This window comes from Salvelinus alpinus, chromosome 30 (assembly GCF_045679555.1).
Source record: "Salvelinus alpinus chromosome 30, SLU_Salpinus.1, whole genome shotgun sequence".
Lineage (NCBI taxonomy): Eukaryota > Metazoa > Chordata > Actinopteri > Salmoniformes > Salmonidae > Salvelinus > Salvelinus alpinus.
The window spans coordinates 11,067,399-11,091,783 of NC_092115.1; the positions used below are offsets into that span (position 1 = coordinate 11,067,399).

The window sequence follows — 24,385 nt, forward strand, 5'->3', positions numbered from 1 at the left end:
CTGATCACCCAGGCAGCCCTATCCTGATCACCCAGACAGCCCTATCCTGATCACCCAGACAGCCCTATCCTGATCACCCAGACAGCCCTATCCTGATCACCCAGACAGCCCTATCCAGATCACCCACACAGATTTGAGTTCTGGCAACAGGTGCTGCGTAGAGAGGGTCTGACTGGGTGCTGTTTACTGGATGGTAGAGTGGAGGGGAACTGAGGTTCAGATAGGAATGGCTTACAGTGGAATCAAAAGGAAGGCAGTGGGTCCTGAAAGTGGGCTCAGTTACAATGATAAGTCCTGGGGTCTTGTTGGATATGATGACTGTTTCACTGTCAGATGCAAAAACAAACTCACTACCTTACCAGTCACCCCCTCCCCCCCCCCCCCCCAAGTCCAGCTCTAACAGGGTAAGACAGTATCTGGACTGGCCTGCTGGCTCTCTGTCCTTCTACAGCAGGGGTGTCAAACTCAAATACCCAGTGGGCCAAAATGTAAAACCTGAACAAAGTCGCGGGCCAACATTGAACAAATGAACCTTAACATTGAATATGGAACAAGCATCGCTTATTACCATACAATATATAATTTAATAGTGGAGACATGCAAAATCGAATTTCAAATGAAAAAACACATCAATGGCATTCATTTATTAAATAAATAAAATGTAAATAAAAATCGTATGCCTCTTTTCTATTTGCAGCCTTCTGATTTAAATACCAAAATAAACTTTTTCCAGATGCGTCGCAGCTCTCATCCACAGCGAGGGAGAACGCAACGAAATCTTTTCCCTTTTCCATCAGCTGGTCATACAGATTGGTGGCAAGATCACATGTGCGATCAGCTACTGTGTTCCTGCTCAGGCTCACGTTTGAAAATGCTTGCTTTTTCTCTGGGCATACGAGGTCACAAACTTTCATCATGGACTTTTTCACGAACTCTCCCTCATTAAAGGGCCGGGCTGATTTTGCGATCTCTGCTGCCACTATATAACTAGCCTTTACAGCAGCCTCACTTTGTGATGTGGCTTTTTTGAACATATTCTGTTGTGAAACCAAACTTCTTTTCATCTCCTCTACTTTCTGGCTCCTTTGAGTCATGTCCATGTCCTTGTATTTGTCATGGTGTTTCGTTTCATAGTGTCGTCTAATGTTGTACTCCTTACTTACAGCCACGTTGACTCCACAAACAAGACAAACAGGTTTGTCTTTTACATATGTAAACAGATATTCTGCCTCCCACTTGTCCAGAAAGCTCCTGTTTTCTGCCTTTCTTTTCGCCATTTTTGGGAAGGGATAGCGCGCTGACAGTTGTAGCGTCTATGTTGCTATGACTACTGTCACAGAGGAGAGGGCGTTTCTGGGTCCTGTCCTGATTGGCGCGCGAAAACAACAGCAGAGCATTATGGGATTCGTAGTATTAGCGGTGAATGCGCTGTATAATACCGGCGGGCCAGCTCTAGTAGTAATTTGGTATTGTCTCGCGGGCCAAATATAATTACCCCCGCGGGCCAGAGTTTGACACCCATGTTCTACAGGGTCACCTCTGATGCAATGAACCACCAGAACACATTATACACCGCATTCACTGGGTCCCTTGTCCTTGTGCCAGGGAGAACTGTCTCTGTTTCCCCAGTCGCAGGAGCTCTACCTCTATAACGTTATACTCTATATGATATCTAATGGCTATTCTTTACAATTGTCATTTTTTTAACATTGTCTAAACTCTGTCACTGTATGTGTGGTCTTCATTTGTTTGTGTAATATGTGCTAAGTAATAGCATATTGTAATGTTGGCAATAGAACTACGTTGTGTGTGTGTGTGTGTGTGTGTGTGTGTGTGTGTGTGTGTGTGTGTGTGTGTGTGTGTGTGTGTGTGTGTGTGTGTGTGTGTGTGTGTGTGTGTGTGTGTGTGTGTGTGGGTGGGTGGGTGGTTGGGTGGGTGTGTGTGGGTGGGTGGGTGGAATGAATATGACACGTGTTCTTGTCAAAAGTCTAGGTGATGTGGGTAAGGCGGAGTCAGGCGCAGGACACAGAGATGAGTAATAATCGTAACTTTACTCAAAAATTAATATTCCATGAAGGAGACAATAATCCAGATCACAAAGCGAGACAACATGACAAAACAAACACGCACAAAAACCAAGAGGAAACCAGAGGGTTAAATAGGGAACAATGATATTGGAATGGAAACCAGGTGTGTACAATGAAGACAAAACAAATCGAAAATGAAACATGGATTGGTGGTGACTAGAAAGCCGGTGACGTCGACCGCCAAACGCCGCCCGAACAAGGAGAGGGACCAACTTCGGCGGAAGTCGTGACAGTACCCCCCCCTTGAGCCACGCGCCGACACCGGCCTCGGGGACGACCCGGAGGACGAGGCGCAGGACGATCAGGGTGGAGACGGTGAAACTCCCGTAGTAATGAAGGGTCCATAATGTCCTCCACCGGCACGCAGCAGCTCTCCTCCGGACCGTACCCCTCCCACTCCACGAGGTACTGAAGGCCCCTCGCCCGACGCCTTGAGTCCATAATGGCTCGAACAGTATACGCCGGAGCCCCCTCGATGTCCAGAGGGGGCGAAGGAACCTCCCGCACCTCAGATTCCTGGAGCGGACCAGCCACCACCGCCCTGAGGAGAGACACATGGAACGAGGGGTTAATACGGTAATCAGGGGGGAGCTGTAATCTATAACTAACCTCGTTCAGTCTCCTCAGGACTTTGAATGGCCCCACAAACTGCGGACCCAGCTTCCGGCAGGGCAGGCGGAGGGACAGATTTCAGGTCGAGAGCCAGACCCGGTCCCCTGGCGCGAACACCGGGGCCTCAATGCGGTGGCGGTCGGCGCTCGCCTTCTGCCGCCTGATGGCCCGTTGCAGGTGCACATGGGCAGCGTCCCATGTCTCTTCCGAGCGCCGAAAACATTCATCCACCGCAGGTGCCTCGATCTGGATCTGATGCCACGGTACCAGAACCGGCTGATAACCTCATACGCATTGGAAAGGAGATATGTTAGTGGAGGAGTGGCGGAGTGAGTTCTGGAAAGCCGCCCACTCCCCGGCCGGTCCTGGCAATAGAACCGCAGAAACCTAACCACATCCTGGTTAACTCTCTACACCTGCTCGTTACTCTCGGGGTGAAAACCCGAGGTGAGGCTGACAGAGACCCCCAGACGTTCCATAAACGCCCTCCAAACCCTGGACGTGAACTGGGGACCACGATCAGAAACTGTATCGTCAGGCACCCCGTAGTGCCGGAAGACGTGGGTGAACAGGGCCTCCGCAGTCTATAGGGCCATAGGGAGACCGGGCAAAGGAAGGAGACGGCAGGACTTAGAAAACCGATCCACAACGACCAGGATCGTGGTGTTTCCCTGTGACGAAGGAAGATCCGTCAAGAACTCCACCGATAGGTGTGACCGTTGTGGAACGGGTAGGGGTTGTAATTTCCCTCGGGGCAGGTGTCTAGGTGCCTTGCACTGGGCGCACACCGAGCAGGAGGAAACATAAACCCTCACGTCCTTAGCCAGGGTAGACCACCAGTACTTCCCACTCAAACAGCGCACTGTCCGGCCGATGCCTGGATGACCAGAGGAGGGTGACGTGTGGGCCCAACAGATCAAACAGTCGCGGACAGCAGACGGAACGTACAGACTTCCAACTGGACACTGGGTGGGTGTGGGCTCTGTACGCCCGTTCGATGTCTGCGTCCACCTCCCACACCACCGGTGCCACCGGGCAAGAAGCAGGAAGTATGGGAGTGGGATCCGTGGACCCCTCCTCTGTGTCATACATCCGGGAAAGTGTGTCTGCCTTCGCGTTCTGGGAACCTGGTCTGTAAGATAGGGTGAAAACAAAACGGGTGAAAAACATGGCTCATCTGGCCTGGCGAGGGTTCAGTCTCCTCGCCGCCCGGATGTACTCCAGATTGCTGTGGTCAGTCCAAATGAGAAAAGGGTGTTTAGCCCCCTCAAGCCAATGCCTCCACGCCTTTAGATCCTTGACGACAGCCAACAGCTCCCGGTCCCCCACATCATAGTTACACTCCGCCGAGCTGAGCTTCTTCGAAAAGAAAGCACAGGGGCGGAGTTTTGGTGGCGTACCCGAGCGCTGAGACAGCACAGCTCCTATCCCAGCCTCGGACGCGTCCACCTCCACTACGAATGCCAAGGAGGAATCAGGATGAGTCAGCACAGGAGCCGAGGTAAACAGAGCCTTCAGGTGACCAAAAGCCCTGTCCGCCCCAGCTGACCACTGCAGTCGCACCGGTCCCCCCTTCAGCAATGAGGTAATGCGAGCCACTACTTGACCAAAGCCCCGGATAAATCTCCGGTAGTAGTTGGCAAACCCTAAGAACCGCTGCACCTCCTTTACCGTGGTTGGAGTCGGCCAATTACGCATGGCTGAAATGTGGTCACTTTCCATCTCCACCCCTGATGCGGAAAGGCGGTACCCTAGGAAAGAGACGGACTGTTGGAAGAACAGACATTTCTCAGCCTTGACGTACAGGTCATGCTCCAACAGTCGACCAAGCACCCTGCACACCAGGGACACATGCTCGGCGCGTGTAGCGGAATATATCAGAATGTAATCAATATACACCAATACACCCTGCCCGTGCAGGTCCCTGAAAATCTTGTCTACAAAGGATTGGAAGACTGCTGGAGCATTCATCAACCCGTACGGCATGACGAGGTACTCATAGTGCCCAGAGGTGGTACTAAATGCCGTCTTCCACTTATCCCCCTCCCGGATACGCACCAGATTGTAAGCGCTCCTGAGATCCAATTTTGTGAAGAAGCGCGCCCTGTGCATTGACTCAATCGCACTGGCTATGAGAGGCAGCGGGTAACTGTACCTCACAGTGATCTGATTGATACCTTGATAGTCAATACACGGGCGTAAACCTCCATCCTTCTTCTTCACAAAAAAGAAACTTGAGGAGTCAGATGAAGTGGAAGGCCGAATGTATCCCTGCCCCAGGGATTCAGAGACATATGTTTCCATAGCCGCCGTCTCTTCCTGTGACAGAGGATACACGTGACTCCTGGGAAGTGCTGCGTCTGCCAGGAGATTTATCGCACAATCCCCCCGTTGATGAGGTGGTAGTTGAGTCGCTTTCTTTTTACAGAAGGCGAGAGCCACATCGGCATATTCAGAGGGGATGTACAAGGTGGAGACCTGGTTTGGACTTTCCACCGTAGTTGCACCTATGGAAACACCTACACACCTCCCCGAGCACCTACGTGATCATCCCTTGAGAGCCCTCTGTTGCCACGAAATAGTGGGGACATGATCGGCCAACCAGGGTAGGGCCAGCACCACAGGAAATGCAGGAGAATCAATAAGGAAGAGTTTAATTCTCTCCTCATGACCCTCCTGCATTATCATGCATAGGGGAGCGGTGGCCTACCTAATCAGCCCTGACCCTAATGGTCTACTATCTAAGGCGTGCACAGGGAAGGGCATTTCAACAGGAACAATAGGGATCCCTAAACTATGTGCAAATGAACGATCAATAAAGTTCCCAGCTGCGCCTGAATCTACTAGCGCCTTATGCTGGGAATGCGGGGAAAACTCAGGAAATTCTATGAACACAAACATGTGAGCAACAGGGAGCTCTGGGTGAGTCGGGTGCCTACTCACCTGGGATGATCCACCAGTGCCTTGCCTGCTACCTCGACTCCATGGGGAACCTCCCCAGCACTGACCAGCAGTGTGTCCTCTGCGGCCACAGGTGGTGCAGGGAATGGCTCCCCCTCCGGTCCCCCTCATAGCAGCACCTCACAGCTCCATAGGCGTCGGATCGGAGGTGCTGGGGGATGGAACTGACGAACCCCGATCCGGACGTCCGCGGGAGGCCAACAGGTTATCAAGCCAGATGGATAGGTCCACCAGCTGGTCAAAGGTAAGAGTGGTGTCCCTGCAGGCTAGCTCCCAACGAACGTCCTCGCGTAGAACACACCTGTAGTGGTCGATCAGGGCCCGCTCATTCCATCCCGCGCCGGCGGCCAGAGTTCGAAAGTTCAGTGCAAAGTGTCATGGCATTTTCCTGTATTACCAATTACCAATTATACTTAAACTTCATCTTTAATAATATGAGCTTTACCATAGCCCTGTGACTTTCAACAATTCACTATCTATAATGAATTTTTGAGAGTCCCAACATAATGGCAACTCTGATCTTTTATAGCAAAGATCCACCCCCTTACTCGACATGACAAACCACAGATAATAGGAACTGTTCACAAAGAAAGACTTTTACTTGAGAGAGGAGTATCCCATAGCCAGATAGCATTCGCTATAAATTATCGTTCAGTTTGGTCTCTAAGACGAGGTTCTAATCTCGTTCCTGGTACTTCATAGCACAGAACTATTACCTCATCCAATGGCATAACTCAATTGTCAACTCTAGATACTCCCATCTCAAGTAAACCCCCACTTGACTCCCCTCCTGGACCATCTCACTGAGGGGAGTGACTTGCGGACAGACATTGTGGAGACAAGTAATTGGTTCCCCCTTAATCACGCCATCTCTTCACATGGTTTAACAGATACATTCACATATGAAGACAATGTTTCATCCTGTCCTCTTCCCTTTCTGATATTCTGCATAGCACCAGAGACATGTAAAAGACAAGCCTGACCTCTCCCCTCTCTGGGCCCCAAGTGACTGAGCTCTAGCTGAGGGAAGAAATGCAACTGGCAACACTAGAGTCTATTAGAAATACATTCTAATAAAAAGTATATCTCATAAGAATATTATGCAGATATGACATCTTAATTACTTACGTTACCCAACTAACTCTGATTCATCCACCACAAAAGTATTGTGCGCTCCTCATCCCCTGTCTGAGATGGAACAAGCGTTCCCCCGCCGCTCTCCCTTCAGGTGGATGATCGAAAACCGCCCGGAAGCGGCGGGTGAAATCCTCATAGTTATCCAACGTCGCTCCTTCCCTTCTCCAGACGGCGTTTGCCCATTCAAGTGCTTTACCAGATAGACAGGAGATGGGGGAGTTCACACTCTCTCGTCCCGAAGGAGCCGGGTGGACGGTCGCCAGGTAGAGTTCCAGCTGGAGTAGGAACCCCTGGCACCCGGAAGCCGTTCCATCATACTCCCTCGGGAGCGCGAGCCGAATTCCACTGGGTCCAGGTGAATGAGGGGTGGACAGCGGTGTGGGTTGTTGTGGGAGCTGGGGTGATGATGATGGGGTTGCTGGAAAACCCCCTCTCTCCCATCGCTCCATGGTTTGCAGCACGCGATCCATGGCTGTGCCGAGACTTTGCAACATAGTGCTGCTGGACGCGCTCCTCCACAGGTAGAGGAGGGCTGTGTGTACCTGCTGACTCCATTGGTTAGGTGCGTGTTTCTGTCAAAAGTCTAGGTGATGTGGGTAAGGCGGAGTCAGGCGCAGGACACAGAGATGAGTAATAATCGTAACTTTACTCAAAAATTAATATTCCATGAAGGAGACAATAATCCAGATCACAAAGCGAGACAACATGACAAAACAAACACGCACAAAAACCAAGAGGAAACCAGAGGGTTAAATAGGGAACAATGATATTGGAATGGAAACCAGGTGTGTACAATGAAGACAAAACAAATCGAAAATGAAACATGGATCGGTGGTGACTAGAAAGCCGGTGACGTCGACCGCCGCCCGAACAAGGAGAGGGACCAACAGTTTGAGTTTGAGTTTGAGTTTATTTTTATTTTTACAGGGACAGTGCACATTAATCAACGTTTCAGTAAAAGTGCCGGTTTTAGCCAGCCGGCTAATTTTCAACCGCAGTCCCTGGGCAGGTTAGTTCTACTGCACCGTACAGTGAAGACCTAGTCTTCTTGGGTTGGTCGTTCAAAAAATACATTATAAATACTAAATACCTGTAAAAATGCTCTAAATTATTCTTCACCCCAACATATGTTTTAAAGGCATTGCTCATTTCAGAAGACTGAAACATCACTTTAACTAAAACTGTGTCCCACTTCTTCTTCGCTTATAAGACTGGACACTAGACCTCTTCCGTAGATGTAAGACTTAAATGTTGGCAGTTACTTAAATATGACAAAGGGCGCTTCAAATATCACTTTTCCAAAGATGACCAACTGGTCCCGTGTGGCTCAGTTGGTAGAGCATGGCGCTTGCAACGCCAGGGTTGTGGGTTCATTCACCACGGGGGGACCAGGATGAATATGTATGAACTTTCCAATTTGTAAGTCGCTCTGGATAAGAGCGTCTGCTAAATGACTTAAATGTAAATGTAAATGTAAATGATGTCCCCTGTATTTGTAGTGTTCATAAGACACAAGGCTTAAACGATGTCAGTTACTGATACATGAAAACAACTCGTCAACCTGTGACATTGCAAACCCCTTAGTTCTACTCCAGCAAGGGATGAACGTGTAACGAGGTGTGTGTGCTTGCTTGCTAGTGTGTGCAATGTGGTTAATGCAGGGCATTGTTCTGATCCACAGTAATCCATCCTCTTCTCTCAGGCTAGGGTAGCACAATATAACTCGTCCATGTTTTTGGGGACAGTAATGTGTGAAATCACATCTGAATCATGTTTTAATTGTCTTTCCCAGGGAGATGTGGGCCCTCATGGACCTCCAGGAACAGATGGCGATCGGGTAACTTTCCACAAATGTCTTTGCTGATATGTAAATGGTATGCGTGCGTGTGTGTGTGTGTGTGTGTGTGTGTGTGTGTGTGTGTGTGTGTGTGTGTGTGTGTGTGTGTGTGTGTGTGTGTGTGTGTGTGTGTGTGTGTGTGTGTGTGTGTGTGTGTGTGTGTGTGTGTGTGTGCGTGTGTATGTTTGCTGTATATTTAGTAAATCTACAGTCCTGTTTATTTCTTCAGGGACCTGAAGGCAAAGAAGGATTTTCTGCGACACCAGGTCTACCGGTAAGACTGTGTGTGTGTGTGTGTGTGTGTGTGTGTGTGTGTGTGTGTGTGTGTGTGTGTGTGTGTGTGTGTGTGTATGTGTCTTTGTCAGTGTAATATTTACCTGACTCTTCCCCTAGGGCATCCCAGGCCTTCAAGGACCAATGGGCCAACCAGGTTCCCCAGGATGCAATGGGACAGAGGTGGAGTTACAATGGCGATTGTCCCATAAATCTCTCTCTATGTGAACCTCTCTGACAAAAAAAGGTATCACCCCAAGCTATCCAGATGTAGACAAGACTCACAGATACTCTAGTTAGACAGCAGGATCATCACTACCGTCTATCTTCACACAGTATCACAATCATCCCATATCATGGCACCCTATTCCCTAATATGGATCAGACTAAGTGTCCACTAGTTTTTCTGTTAAAAGGTAATGCATTATGTGGGTGTAACGATGTACGCTGAGAGTCAGGAAGCAAGTTCAGTGACTGAAAACATTTCATTAATAAATGGAACAAAACAAGAAACACAAACAGAGCACCGACAAGGAACAGGAACAATGACGACTGGGGAAGGAAACCAAAGGGAGTTTTTTTTTTAACCTTTATTTAACTAGGCAAGTCAATTAAGAACACATTCTTATTTTCAATGACAGCCTAGGAACAGTGGGTTAATTGCCTTGTTCAGGGGCAGAACGACAGATTTTTACCTTGTCAGCTCTGTGATTCAATCTTGCAACCTTGCGGTTACTAGTCCAACACTCTAACCACTAGGCTACCTGCCGCCAGTTAGGTAAGCCTAGTGACATATATAGGGCAGGTAATCAAGGAGGTGATGGAGTCCAGGTGAGGCGTCATTATGCACAGATGCGTGTAACGATGGTGACAGGTGTGCACCATAACGAGCAGCCTGGTGGCCTAGAGGCAGGAGAGGGAGCACACGTGACAGTAGGGTAATGGTGTTCCACTTAGGACGTGGCGCCACATTCATTCTAAGTGATGTTAACAACATGTCTCCACAGGGTGACAGAGGTCCTACTGGTCCAGCTGGTCCCAGTGATGGTGATGATGGATTAAGAGTAAGATGGACGGATACACAACTTTTTTTTATTTGTGTGTTTAACTACTGTCTGTCATAATATTTTTTTTTTGTTGTCATGTTCATATTTGTCTTTCTTTTTATTTATTTTTTATTTTTTAGGGTTTACCTGGAGCACCTGGGCCAAAGGTAATCTCTCCGGCTCTTCTTCCTTCTCCTGCTCATTCCTTCTTCATCATCATTATCACCATCATTGTCATTATAATTATCAGCAGAATTAACATTTTGTGTGCATGTGTGTGTGTGCAGGGTGAATCCCAAATGTTAATTGGGATTGGACAGCCAGGGAGACCTGGACCCCGAGGAAGGCACGGTTACCAGGTAACTCACAGCAACCCATAATATAGCATCACTCTATTCCTCTGTCTATCTTCTCCTCAAGCTTCAGTTCCGTCCTCCACTTCCTCTATACTTCCTATTCAACCTTTTTCTCAATCCAAAATGGACCTCTGCTTCCTGCACGTGTAGAGATCAGAGAGGTTTTGATGAGTGTATGTGTAGTAGAAACTCACTCCTCAGCCTGCCCTGAAGTGTTGCCCCTTACGGCATTGAAGAAGGTCTTAATTGGTGGCGTGTTAGGTTGAAATGCTCCAGCAGGGTGGTCACGTGTGTTTGCAAGGCAGATGTCCCGAGTTTGAGCCAGGTATGAGCCCGATCAGAGGGAAGAGGTATTCACTAAGCAAGCAATATGGTAATACGGATCATCTTGCACACTGATAGGCAAGATGACAGTTTCACTATGAAAACACTAATCAAATCCTTTCAGACATCCACTAGTGCATTATGGGTTATGGGCTGGGCATTCTTCTCTTCTCCTGATCAGAAGCTAGGTTTCCATGCCAATATTCACAAAATCTGCATAAAGAAAATATGTGCATTTTCCCACCAGATGTGTGTCCACCAAACAGATTGTTTTTGCGCATAAAAATCGGTGTGTGATGACGTAGTGCACGCAAAATGTAATTTTTCGCTTATGTTTTCATGTACCGAATAAAAATCAAATGTTCAATGTGTTTCCATTGCATTTTCAACTCTACCGATAGTTTTGTCACAAACTGTTTAACTGCGTTAAATAGAAAATGTGCCTACTCTGGTCTTGGCATGTGCGCTCTAGCCAACAGCTCGCTGATACAGTGTGGGTAGGCTGTGAGGGTAGGTTAGTCTACATGATGAGGTTATTATTATGGCTAATTATTGAAAGGAGCATCAAACTCATTCCATGCACTTTCACCACCCTGTGAAGTTAATCTGTGAGAGAAAAATTACATATTTACCTGATTTGTTTAATATTAATAGTTATCAATGAATTTGCTTAACTATAGACATTTATATTCTACCAATCCCTTTTAGCTCTCAGCAGTTGGTCTAGGCGTATAGTCAAGGACATTCTCGACGACTCCGGTTGGAGATAAACTTGAGGAACAGAAAAGACCTGTATTGTTTCCAATCATCTTTGCTTCTGAACAACTCGGTCACACGGTATAAAACAAAGAGCCTCTGAGAAGTGACCACAGTTCTTCAGTCCATCCTGTTCTTCTCATATCTTCCAAGGGCACAGCTGTGTGGAGATATGAGGTGAACAGAGGCTGGCTTGAACATCGTTGACAATTCGATCAGCAGAAAGGAGTAACGTTATCACTTGTTTGTGCGCTGTGACCTCACACACCCGATACACATAGCCACGAAGAAGAAAACAAGCTAGCTTATGATGCCTCGATCTGCCAGGATATAGACATTTAACCATCTGTCTGTGGTGTCTTCCAGGGATCCTATCAGAGATAAACATTAAACCATCTGTCTGTGGTGTCTTATAGGGATCCTATCAGAGATAGACATTAAACCATCTGTCTGTGGTGTCTTATAGGGATCCTATCAGAGATAGACATTAAACCATCTGTCTGTGGTGTCTTATAGGGATCCTATCAGAGATAGACATTAAACCATCTGTCTGTGGTGTCTCATAGGGATCCTATCAGAGATAGACATTAAACCATTGTCTGTGGTGTCTTCCAGGGATCCTATCAGAGATAGACATTAAACCATCTGTCTGTGGTGTCTTATAGGGATCCTATCAGAGATAGACATTAAACCATCTGTCTGTGGTGTCTTATAGGGATCCTATCAGAGATAGACATTAAACCATCTGTCTGTGGTGTCTTACAGGGATCCTATCAGAGATAGACATTAAACCATCTGTCTGTGGTGTCTTCCAGGGATCCTATCAGAGATAGACATTAAACCATCTGTCTGTGGTGTCTTCCAGGGATCCTATCAGAGATAGACATTAAACCATCTGTCTGTGGTGTCTTCCAGGGATCCTATCAGAGATAGACATTAAACCATCTGTCTGTGGTGTCTTACAGGGTATCCACGGCGTAACAGGACCGACAGGACAACAAGGGGACGTTGGACCCCGTGGTGTCGTTGTGAGTGAATTATTGCGCCTGGTCTCAACTGTGTTATAAATGTTTTATGCTATATTAATGTATTGTGATGTTTGTCTTCTTCAATGACATGTTCACAGAGATGACATTGGATTGTATCTTACTGTGCAGTACTGTACTGCTCCATGTAGGTTTTGTAACAGTCAGTTCTCTGGTGTTGTTGATGTACTAGGTATAGTTATGTCTTGACCTCTTTCCTGGTTCTTACTACTCTCTATCTAGGGATTGCTAGGTCTACCCGGGGCCCCAGGGTTAAAGGTAATAGGTCACAGTGTGTGTGTGTGTGTGTGTGTGTGTGTGTGTGTGTGTGTGTGTGTGTGTGTGTGTGTGTGTGTGTGTGTGTGTGTGTGTGTGTGTGTGTGTGTGTGTGTGTGTGTGTGTGTGTGTGTGTGTGTGTGTGCGCGCGTGTGAATGTAGCTCAGCTGTGCTGTAACTGATGTTATTTGCTGTAGGGTCAAGAGGGACGCAGCTCCAGTATCCCTGGCTCTCGTGGTCCAAAGGTAAAGACACTACTTCACTGTAACTCACATTATGTTGTACCATTCATTCCACGTGTCACTCGCCTATATCCCTTATTCTTCATATTGTCTCCATAAACTGAGTCTATCAATTGGAATGCTTGAAATGCTCACTTTTAATTCTTGATTATATCTGACATTGTATATGCTAAAGCTCTTACGCTGAAGCTCATAACCCTACATATAATTTTACCTATACAGCATCCAATTACTTCAGTCAAAGGCATTTTAAAATTGTGTCATTGAATGTTATTTTTTATGGAGTAGGCTATGTTTTGTAGTCGATAAGACATGACCACCACCTCTGCACTGCCACCACGTGGCCAGTCTGTGGAGCTGCACTTGAAATATGAAGTTGGGAATGCTTTCGATGTGTGTTTTTCTTGTTTGAAATTACATGTGTAACATAATGTGAACGTGTGTCTTCATGTTTAATAATTATCTGTACTAACCCTCCTACCCTCTTGGACCAGGTTTCTCTCATTTAATGAGTCATTCTAGCATCATGATGTATAACTATATATATAACTAGCATACAGGTGGATGAAATTTGAATTCCATTCCAACTACAGGAAATATGTGTGACTGGTTCCCTTTTCTCTTGAAGGGACACCAAGGGCCCCCTGGAGTCCCGGGACCCAAAGGGATCAAGCTATATGCCCACGCTCCCTCCGATTTGAAGGTATAGTCACACCAAGTCAGACCTAGGTTTAAATACTACACTGAACACAAAATAGAAATGCAACATATTTCATGAGCTGAAATAAAATATCCCAGAATTGTTCCATATGCACCAAAAAATGAATTTCTCTTCAATTGTTGTGCACAAATGTGTTTACATCCCTGATAGTAGGCATAGTGTAGCATGTCGGGATAATTGTCACGCCCTGGCCATAGAGAGGCTTTAATTCTCTATTTTGTTTAGGCCAGGGTGTGACTAGGGTGGGCATTCTAGTTTCTTTATTTCTATGTTTTCTATTTCTTTGTGTTTGGCCGGGTGTGGTTGTCACGTTCCTGACCTGTTTTCTGTTGTTTTTGTATGTGTTAGTCGGTCAGGGCGTGAGTGTGGGTGGGCATTCTATGTTATGTGTTTCTATGTTGGTTAATGGGTGACCTGATATGGTTCTCAATTAGAGGCAGGTGGTTTTCATCTCCTCTGATTGAGAACCATATTAAGGTAGGTGTTTTCACTTTGTTGGTCGTGGGTGGTTGTCTCCTGTGTCTGTGTCGTTATTGCACCATACGGGACTGTGTCGTTCGTTCGTTCGTTCATTTATTTGTAGTCTGTACTTGTTCGTGCGTTCTTCGTTGTATGTAAGTTCGTAAGTCAAGGTTTGTCTACTTCGTTTGTTGTTTTGTAGTGGGTTAAAGTGTTTCCGTGTTTTTTCGTCTTTTCTTTAAATAAATAATATGTCAAATTACCACGCTGCGTTTTGGTCATCCGATCCTTCTCGCCTCTCCTCGTCTGATGAGGAGGACGAAGTAGAAGAGCGTTACAGTGGTTCTCAATCAGAGGCAGCTGTCTATCGTTGTCTCTGATTGAGAACCATACTTAGGTAGCCCTTTTTTCCACCTGTCTTTGTGGGAAGTTGACTTTGTTTAGGGCACATAGCCTTCAGCTTCACGGTTTGTTTTTGTAGTGTTTATTCTTTTGTTCTGCGTCATTTTTATTCAATAAAGGAAAATGTACGCTCACCACGCTGCACCTTGGTCCTCTTCTTTTAACGGCCGTGACAATAATAAAAGGCCACTCTAAAATGTGATGTCTCAAGTTTTGAGGGAACGTGCAATTAGCAGAGCTGTTGCCTGAGAATTGAATGTCCATTTCTCTACCATAAGAGGTCTACAACGTCGTTTTAGAGAATTTTGCAGTACATCCAACCGGCCTCACAACCGTAGACCACATGTAACCAGTGCCAGCCCAGGACATCCACATCTGGTTTCCTCACCTGCGGGGTCGTCTGAGACCAGCCAGCTGGACAGCTGATGAAACTGAGGACTATTTCTGTCTGTAATAAAGCCCTTTTGTGGGAAAAAAAACGAATTCTGATTGGCTGTGCCTGGCTCCCCAGTGGGTGGGCCTTTGCCTTCCCAGGCTCACCCATGGCTGTGCTCCTTCCCAGTCATGTGAAATCCATAGATTAGGGCCTAATGAATTTATTGAAATTGACGGATTTCCTCATTATAAACTGTAACTCAGTAAAATCAATGAAATTGTTGCATGTTGCGTTTTATATTTGTGTTCAGTATAATTTGAAATCGTTCAAATATTTTGAGCATTTGCATTTGCATGCCTGTAGTGTCAAGTGGGTAGGGTTTGCACTTTTGGGACTTTTCTATTGGTTTCACTGCAGGCAAGCTCAATCAAGCAGAACGCAAAGTTTTTCATGAGCTAGCTTTTTGGTGCCCGTAACTGTGACCTGATAATAATCAGATTAAGGTTAATATTATCATTACTGTGATGAATCAAGAAATACTGTGATGTGTGGAGTAATGTTACTATCTACTACTATGATGGATGGAGTACTGTTACTATCTAATACTGTGATGTGTGGAGTAATGTTACTATCTAATACTGTGATGTGTGGAGTAATGTTACTATCTAATACTGTGATGTGTGGAGTAATGTTACTATCTAATACTGTGATGTGTGGAGTAATGTTACCATCTAATACTGTGATGTGTGGAGTAATGTTACTATCTAATACTATGGTGTGTGGAGTAATGTTACTATCTAATACTGTGATGTGTGGAGTAATGTTACTATCTAATACTGTGATGTGTGGAGTAATGTTACCATCTAATACTGTGATGTGTGGAGTAATGTTACTATCTAATACTGTGGTGTGTGGAGTAATGTTACTATCTAATACTGTGGTGTGTGGAGTAATGTTACTATCTAATACTGTGGTGTGTGGAGTAATGTTACTATCTACCCTTCAGGAAATCTCTACAACCAATGTGAAAACCTTGCTGTTTGGTGGGATGGTCAGCTGACCCTTGTCTTTTCTCTCTGCAGGGGGAGACAGGGGATCTGGGTGAGAAGGGCTGTAAGGGTTCACCTGTAAGTCATGTCCTTGTTTTCCAGTCCTCATACGTATCCAGCTTTTAATCACCTATGTTCTATGGATGGAATCAGGTTCCATTTTATATGACATGTTCGTATGACAGTGTCGTTTCACTATGACATTTTAGTCTACCATTTGACGTCCCTGACCTCAGGGAGGTTGCTGTCCATGGGTGTTATGTATGTGCCGTTATTAGCAAACAGCTACCGCGGTTATGACACCAGTCATCTGACATGAGTGGTCGTGAATGGACATGACACCTAATTGGCAAGTGTTATAGCACATTCATGCCCATGTCATAGTGACACTGTCAAATAAAGTGTTACCTGGAATCTCGTCTTTACTTGATAGTTATCTCTGTCTGTTCAATATCTCTGTCTGTTCAATATCTCTGTCTGTTCAATATCTCTGTCTGTTCAATATCTCTGTCTGCTCAATATCTCTGTCTGTTCAATATCTCTGTCTGCTCAATATCTCTGTCTGTTCAATATCTCTGTCTGCTCAATATCTCTGTCTGTTCAATATCTCTGTCTGCTCAATATCTCTGTCTATTCAATCTCTCTGTCTGTCTATTCAATCTCTTTCTGTCTGTCTATTCAATCTCTCTGTCTGTCTGTCTTTTCAATCTCTCTGTCTGTCTATTCAATCTCTCTGTCTGTCTGTCTTTTCAATCTCTCTGTCTATCTATTCAATCTCTCTGTCTGTCTGTCTTTTCAATCTCTCTGTCTGTCTATTCAATCTCTCTGTATGTCTGTTCAATATCTCTGTCTGTCTGTCTGTTCTTTCTGTCTGTCTGTGTGTCTGTTCAATCTCTCTGTCTGTTCAATCTCTCTGTCTGTCTGTCTGTTCAATCTCGCTGTCTGTCTGTCTTTTCAATCTCTCTGTCTGTATGTCTGTATGTCTGTCTGTCTGTTCAATCTGTCTGTCTGTCTGTCTGTCTGTCTGTCTGTCTGTCTGTCTGTCTGTCTGTCTGTCTGTCTGTCTGTGTCTGTCTGTCTGTCTGTCTGTCTGTCTGTCTGTCTGTCTGTCTGTCTGTCTGTCTGTCTGTCTGTCTGTCTGTCTGTCTGTCTGTCATCAGGGTTATGCTGGCCAGGTCAACTTGAAGGAAAAAGGGGACCAGGGGGGCATTGGCAGTGAGGTAAAACACTGCCACATTCAGCCATTATACTGTCTATGTGACTGTCAATTCAAGGGCATTGAGAATGTGTGATGTGATGAGTGTTATGGTTATGACGATGACAGTGATGTAAGGATTTCATGCCTCTGAGCCATGTGATAGAATTAACATGGGATTCAATGTAAAAATGTAACGTGGGTTTTGATAATTAGCTGTATGAGAGATATGCCTTCTCCTTTTTGGAGGACTAACTATCATCATTTCTCATTTAGGGAAGACCGGGGAAGGATGGGCGTCAAGGGCCCGCTGGATATGAGGTAGCTGTCCTGTCAATCATCATTTTGTGTGTGTGTGTACTGTGTTTGTTTTTGTGTTCATGCGTGTTGTGTGTGTGTGTGTGTGTGTGTGTGTGTGTGTGTGTGTGTGTGTGTGTGTGTGTGTGTGTGTGTGTGTATATGTAACTATGGTGATTATACACTCTTGCCATTTTTAGGGGAGAAAGGGGAATCCCGGTTTAGCAGGACCTGATGGAATACCTGGACCGTGGGTCAGTCATTACTACCATTCATTTCATGTTTAGAATGTGTGCGTGTGCCAATAATATATTTTTTTGTGTGTGTGTGTGTCTACCAGGGACAGAAGGGCGTCCAGGGTCAAGACGGAGACCCTGGGGAGGTGAGTGAGTCAAAGTGCCTGATAATGTCACTATCATCATCTGGAGCGAAGGATGAACCTACACACACATGCAAATGAAACCTTCCGTAATGAATAAGATTAGAAGGACTAAGATTACATGAACTCCTACTCTGAGACACTTTATCAACACATGGCCTGGTCTCTCTGGTCTTCCCATAGGTGACCATGATTGGCTGTGACGTAATTGGCCCCAAAGGACCACCAGGATTTACTGGCCCCCCGGGGCCCATTGGGGTTACTGGTCCCCCAGGTACTCTACGCTCATCCAGCATACAGTACACACCCTTATTGATATTCACCCTCCTCCTATCCAATCAGATGTGGAATAGCACTGTATAATCCTGCCTCAATCACCAACATGACCAATCAGTGTGTCTGTATAGATAATTATAATATTCACCCTCTCCCTATCCAATCACACCGGGAGTAGAACTGTATAATCCCGCCTCATTCACCAACATGACCAATCAGTGTGTCCTGATAGCTAATAATATCAACCTGTTTTCCAGGTGTCACTGGTTTCCAGGGGCCTCCAGGTAAGCACTGATCCACACGCAAGCACTCACACACACACACACACACACACACACACACACACACACACACACACACACACACACACACACACACACACACACACACACACACACACACACACACACACACACACACACACACACACACACACACACACACACACACACACACACACACACCCATACATACTCAGTATCCATCATGGGCTATCTCCCCCTACACAGGTCCTAACTACGGAGGAGATCCCGACAATCGGGGAGTGAAGGGCCACAGTGGGCCTAAAGGGGATAAAGGAGACCCAGGACCCATCATCCAGGGAGAGCCAGGCAGGGAAGGCTCACAAGGAACAACTGGAGACCTTGGAGCCCCGGGACCACCTGGAGAATCAGGTTAGACTCTCTCTCCATAAATAAAGTCATCTCCCCAACCCTGGAAACATCTCAAAGTAGGAGTGCTGATATCTAGAATCAGTTTTAGCTATTTGATCATATTAAATAAGACTACGTGGACAGGGACCTTTATGAATATGGATCCTGATATTCTCTCACAGTGATTTTAATTGAGACGCACACATAACATGGCAACCTTTTCATCCCACTGGGATCCTATTTGATTAAAGATAATGTACTTGTTTGTTTCTTGTTGCAGATTATCTGAAGGGCCTTATAGGACCTCCGGGGGCAAAGGGAGCCCAGGGAGAACAAGGGTACAGTGGCCAATATGGATTGAAAGGTGAGCTTTGTCTGATTCCTCTTCTGATTGGAGGGGCAGTCAGTATTGAGTATACTGATTGGCTGGGCTGTCCTAGATCTCTACTGTGTCTCTCATCGGTTGACTTCAGACACCATCAACACTGTGGTGTGTTATCGGTTGACTTCAGACACCATCAACACTGTGGTGTGTTATCGGCTGACTTCAGACACCATCAACACCGTGGTGTGTTATCGGCTGACTTCAGACACCATCAACACTGTGGTGTGTTATCGGTTGACTTCAGACACCATCAACACTGTGGTGTGTTATCGGTTGACTTCAGACACCATCAACACTGTGGTGTGTTATCGGCTGACTTCAGACACCACCAACACTGTGGTGTGTTATCGGTTGACTTCAGACACCATCAACACTGTGGTGTGTTATCGGTTGACTTCAGACACCATCAACACTGTGGTGTGTTATCGGCTGACTTCAGACACCATCAACACTGTGGTGTGTTATCGGCTGACTTCAGACACCATCAACACTGTGGTGTGTTATCGGCTGACTTCAGACACCATCAACACTGTGGTGTGTTATCGGTTGACTTCAGACACCATCAACACTGTGGTGTGTTATTGGTAGAAAAATCCAAATAGTATGAAATCTCAATTTCGACGATCTTTGGGTGCTGTTATTGGAATGTTATGCTCACCTGGGATGCTCAGTTTTGCTGTCGAGTGTCACTGTGTCCTTCTCTCCACTACAGGTGCGAAAGGGGAGGTCTGTAGTTTGTGTACGGGAAAAGGATCTGGAGAGCCTGGACTCCCAGGTTCCCCTGGTCAGCCTGGACTCCCAGGTACCTGCAACGTAACAGAACTTTCAGCGAGAAATGTATTGTGTAGAACAAAAATCATTGTCTGTCCTATAGAATAGGAGTGTTTCACCCTTTTTAAATAAACCCTCATCCCACAGGCTTTAGTGCAGGACCAGGACCCCAAGGAGAGCCAGGATTCAAAGGACCCCCGGGATCACCTGGACAACAGGTGACACTACCTGCCTCATACCTCTGCCATACAGATACTAAATACCGTTTTTATTTTACCTTGTGATGTCACTGTGACTGCCTGTGGTTTTGCAGTTATATTATTTCCATAGTGACACATCTTGCTTAGTAGTTTTGCTTAGATACTGTATCCATGGTGTTGCTGGTATACCTTATCCATGGTTTTATTAGGATACCATTTCTGTGGTGTTGACAGAATACTGTATCTATGGTGTTGCTGCAATACCTTATCCAGTAGCGTGCCGTGGGCCTGGGGCCTGGGCCTTCAGTGAGGTATGCCATGATGCCATGGCTCTAGACACTATACATTTAGACAGAAACGCAGTATAACCAGGCGTTGGGCCTTCAGTGAGGTATGCCATGATGCCATGGCTCTAGACACTATACATTTAGACAGAAACGCAGTATAACCAGGCGTTGCGTCACCTGGAAATTGACAAATTGACATTTTGGGGTAAACAGTGTTTACCCAAAAACATGACACAATCAATGAGTCTTTTCAATATTTCCCTTCACCTTTTCATTGTGCAGCTCCGTTGCCCTGCGCGCTTGTTCTTTGATCCACTCCGGTGTCCCCAAAAGTTTTCAAAAGCACCATTGCTTGTAAGTGCCCAGCCGTACTTTGGTGTCTCGTTGCTGCCTTGGTTAGACAACTCAAGTTTGCAAAGCCAGTGTGGCTCCAAACACCAAATCGATCACTTGCAAATAATAGGCATTCCCAGCAGTACAGTTTGCAGTGCTTCTCGGAGCCTGTGAGCCATTGACAGCGCTCGTAGTTGAAACTTTGAAAGTGGCGAACAAACCCCTTTCCCGTCTGTGACAGGCTTTGTGGTGTCGGGCGACCTCTCCTTACAATGTCTAACTTTTCTTGAAAAGTTCGTCTTGAGAATGGCGTTATAATTATATCCTCGACCAAATCGATATCTTCTCCTCCTTCCGCCATTGTGGGTTGAAAAAACAGCTTAGTAGTACGTGAATTAATTCGTTTATCAAATTCAGTTTCCTAGATCTGCATAGACCTGCCCATAGGACCTGCCTCTCAATATTGGTAATCCAATCAAAAGACGTGCACGCACTACGCCTGCTAGCTGGCTCCTGTGTAACACTGGAGCCAGCCAGCAGGCGTACAATAGCCAACTCTAAAGCTGATTGGTTGACACTAAATGTTCATTTCCATTCACTATAAGCTACAAGCGCCCGCACTGTTGATTCTGAAGGCCTGAGGGCAGATTTTAGACCCCTGGCAACACATGATGGCTGAATATGATTGGATAAAAGATCTAACATAAAGACCAGCCCTCCAAATCTCAACCTGGGGCTGGAAGCAGTGCAACCAAGAGGAAAGCTATGAAATGAAGAGTATAATTCTTACTCTGGGGAATAATTTAATACATATTTGTGGGAAAATATATTTAAAAAAAATTATATTCTGATGATGTTTAGGCCAGCAGAGAAGGCCTTGCAGGCCCTGACGGCCCACCACTGACCTTATCCATGGTGTTGCTAGGCTACTGTATCTGTGGTATCTCTGGAATAACGTATCCAAGGTTGCTAAAGTACCGTATCCATGACAACCACTCATGTCTGTGTCACAGGGTCTCCATGGCCCTTCAGGTGTTCCGGGACGCCCAGGGCCAAAAGGAAATTCAGGTTCCCGCAACCACCAGGGGATAAAGGGAGAGAAAGGAGCCCCAGGACCAGCTGGCAGATCAGGGCTGGACGGCCTATACGGGGCCCCTGGCTTCCGTGGACGCAAGGGCCAACAAGGCCCTAAGGGTGATCCAGTGAGGATTTTAAATGGTTACGATTTCTATCACTAAAATCTTTCTTCTCAAATGCAAAGCAATGATATGAATGCATTGTTTGGTATTTTTTAAACTGAAGTACATTTCAAATTTGGGTGAACTGTCACTTTAAGTAGTTAGGGTATGCCTTCTGATATTCTGATTGGCTATGAATATTAATTTGAGGTAGTGATAATAGTTTGTTGATAGACTGAGTTTATTAGCTTTTATGAACACTTGAATGCTGAACATTTGTTAATGTGAAGCAGCAATGTTATGGGAACTAATGTTTTGTGAAAAACTAATGTTTTGCGGATGGGCTGAGTTTATTGGCTGAATGGTAATGTCAATGTGTAATGTTACGTAAGTCTGTTAAAGTAATGTTTTGTGAAGAACTGATGTTTGGATGATTGTCTGTGCCAGTACTATGGGCCACTGGGTCTGAAGGGAGATATTGGTGTCCCAGGGCCTCCCGGGCCACAGGGATACCCAGGACCAGACGGTTCACCAGGTCCAGTAGGCATAGGACCGCTTGGTCCCTCAGGACCTAAAGGCAATAGTGGGGTACCAGGTCTACCTGGTACACCTGGTTACCAAGGTACCGTAAAGCAACACACCAATACCTGCTCCTTTTTGCTCCTTCGACTGTGTTAGACGTGTGCACCCTCTGGCTGTGTGTTTCCATAACTCAATGATAATGTCCCTATATCAGTTGATGGTCTTACTCCATTTTCTCCCCTATCCCCACCAGGTCAGAAGGGCGAGCCCTGCAGCAGTGTGGCTGACCAGGGAGTCCCAGGCCTACCGGGAAAGGCGGGGCTGCCGGGCACACGGGGCCCCCCAGGTGAGCACCCTGAGTGGGGACCGAACCACAGCATGGGTGGGAGGTGGCTGGAGGACTGGAGGTCTAGACTACATTGAGTTCAGTGGCATTTCAGTTCTAGCCTGGAGTCCAAAACTGTTTCACTTCACAACAGTGGTGAAACATAGCATATTAGTTTAGACTCCAGGCTATTTCAGTTCTAACTTTATAAGCTTTTCTGCCATTCTACCTGACAAAGAACATAAACAACGCGATAGGACATTATCACAGAGTTGAGTTTGTCCACACAGGTCCTCGTGGTGGTGCTGGTAACCCGGGGGAGAAAGGGGACCGTGGTGTATTCTCCACCCTTGGAAGACGAGGACCCACTGGACAGAAAGGTGAACCATGTCGGCAAACCTTTTTGAATAGTTATTTGTGACATGTCGCTCCCTTTGAATATCTGAATAACAGGAATGACACTGTAATGTGAACAAGAACGCCTTGACTGAAGGTTTTGTCTGAGTTGTTATCTCAAGTGAGGATTCATTTAGTCATAGCCACCGGAAGTAGTTTGGTTATTATTATTATTATTATTATTATTATTTGTTTTATCGGTCTGCTAATACAGGACTAGTAAACGCCCAGTGCACTACTTTTGTGCAACAACAACAACAGAATGTATATATTTTGCAGCACCTCAGCACCCCTACTTCCCGTGCCCGTGTCTATCGTGTGACTGTATGACAGACATTAGATAATATATCATATTTAGCAGACGCTGTTATACAAAGCAACTTACATCGGTGAATGTAAAGATTTTCGAATGGTTGGCCCCAGCGGGATTCTAACCCACAACCCTGGCGTTGCTATAGCACCATGTTCTTACCAACCAAGCCACGTAGGACCGCCAATGGAGATGTGTTAGTGTATATATTATATACACTGATTATACAAAACTCTTTCCGTGATACAGACTGACCAGGTGAATCCAGGTGAAAGCTATGATCCGTTATTAATGTCACCTGTTAAATCAACTTCAATTAGTGTAGATGAAGGGGAGGAGACAGGTTAAAGAAGGAGTTTTAAGCCTTGAGACAATTGAGACATGGATTGTGTATGTGTGCCATTCAGAGGGTGAATGGGCAAGACAAAAGATTGAAATGCCTTTGAGCGGGATATGGTGGTAGGTTCCAGGTGCACCAGTTTGTGTCAAGAACTGCAACGCTGCTGGGGTTTTCACGCTCAACAGTTTCCTGTGTGTATCAAGAACGGTCCACCACCCAAAGGGCATCCAGCCAACTTGACACAACTGTGGGAAGCATTGGAGTCAACATGTGCCAGCATCCTTGTGGAATGCTTTCGAGACCTTGTAGAGTCCATGCCACGACGAATTGAGGCTGTTCTGAGGGCAAAAGGGGGGGGTTGCAACTCAATATTAGGAAGGTGTTCCTAATGTTTTGTATACTCAGTGTATACTCGTGTGTTAGCACCAGTTTGTGGGATTTGTGATGCTGTCTGTCTCCTAGGTGACAAAGGGCAGCCGGGACGCCCAAGTACCTCTGGAAGTGGCTGTCCTGGACGACCCGGCGTAATGGGATTCCTTGGGGCTCAAGGGCCAAAGGTCATTACTGAATACTGTCCCTGTCATGTCTGTCTATCTGTC

General features: G+C 46.1%; 1 protein-coding gene across 1 annotated transcript in view; it reads left to right on the top strand.

The window, feature by feature from the left end:
* The window catches only part of LOC139559949 (collagen alpha-5(IV) chain-like), a 72,332-nt gene that overhangs the window by 17,907 nt on the left and 30,040 nt on the right, over nucleotides 1–24,385 (top strand). Inside the window, exons 4-29 of the mRNA XM_071376428.1 lie at nucleotides 8,590–8,634; nucleotides 8,864–8,908; nucleotides 9,028–9,090; nucleotides 9,915–9,971; nucleotides 10,094–10,120; nucleotides 10,241–10,312; nucleotides 12,355–12,417; nucleotides 12,658–12,693; nucleotides 12,888–12,935; nucleotides 13,561–13,635; nucleotides 15,973–16,017; nucleotides 17,100–17,159; nucleotides 17,411–17,455; nucleotides 17,632–17,685; nucleotides 17,772–17,813; nucleotides 17,994–18,084; nucleotides 18,344–18,370; nucleotides 18,596–18,760; nucleotides 19,020–19,103; nucleotides 19,837–19,926; nucleotides 20,043–20,113; nucleotides 21,729–21,917; nucleotides 22,341–22,515; nucleotides 22,669–22,761; nucleotides 23,031–23,120; nucleotides 24,249–24,343. Of these exons, the coding sequence (XP_071232529.1) occupies nucleotides 8,590–8,634; nucleotides 8,864–8,908; nucleotides 9,028–9,090; nucleotides 9,915–9,971; nucleotides 10,094–10,120; nucleotides 10,241–10,312; nucleotides 12,355–12,417; nucleotides 12,658–12,693; nucleotides 12,888–12,935; nucleotides 13,561–13,635; nucleotides 15,973–16,017; nucleotides 17,100–17,159; nucleotides 17,411–17,455; nucleotides 17,632–17,685; nucleotides 17,772–17,813; nucleotides 17,994–18,084; nucleotides 18,344–18,370; nucleotides 18,596–18,760; nucleotides 19,020–19,103; nucleotides 19,837–19,926; nucleotides 20,043–20,113; nucleotides 21,729–21,917; nucleotides 22,341–22,515; nucleotides 22,669–22,761; nucleotides 23,031–23,120; nucleotides 24,249–24,343 (1,947 nt within the window). The remainder of the gene's footprint in view (nucleotides 1–8,589; nucleotides 8,635–8,863; nucleotides 8,909–9,027; nucleotides 9,091–9,914; nucleotides 9,972–10,093; nucleotides 10,121–10,240; nucleotides 10,313–12,354; nucleotides 12,418–12,657; nucleotides 12,694–12,887; nucleotides 12,936–13,560; nucleotides 13,636–15,972; nucleotides 16,018–17,099; nucleotides 17,160–17,410; nucleotides 17,456–17,631; nucleotides 17,686–17,771; nucleotides 17,814–17,993; nucleotides 18,085–18,343; nucleotides 18,371–18,595; nucleotides 18,761–19,019; nucleotides 19,104–19,836; nucleotides 19,927–20,042; nucleotides 20,114–21,728; nucleotides 21,918–22,340; nucleotides 22,516–22,668; nucleotides 22,762–23,030; nucleotides 23,121–24,248; nucleotides 24,344–24,385) is intronic.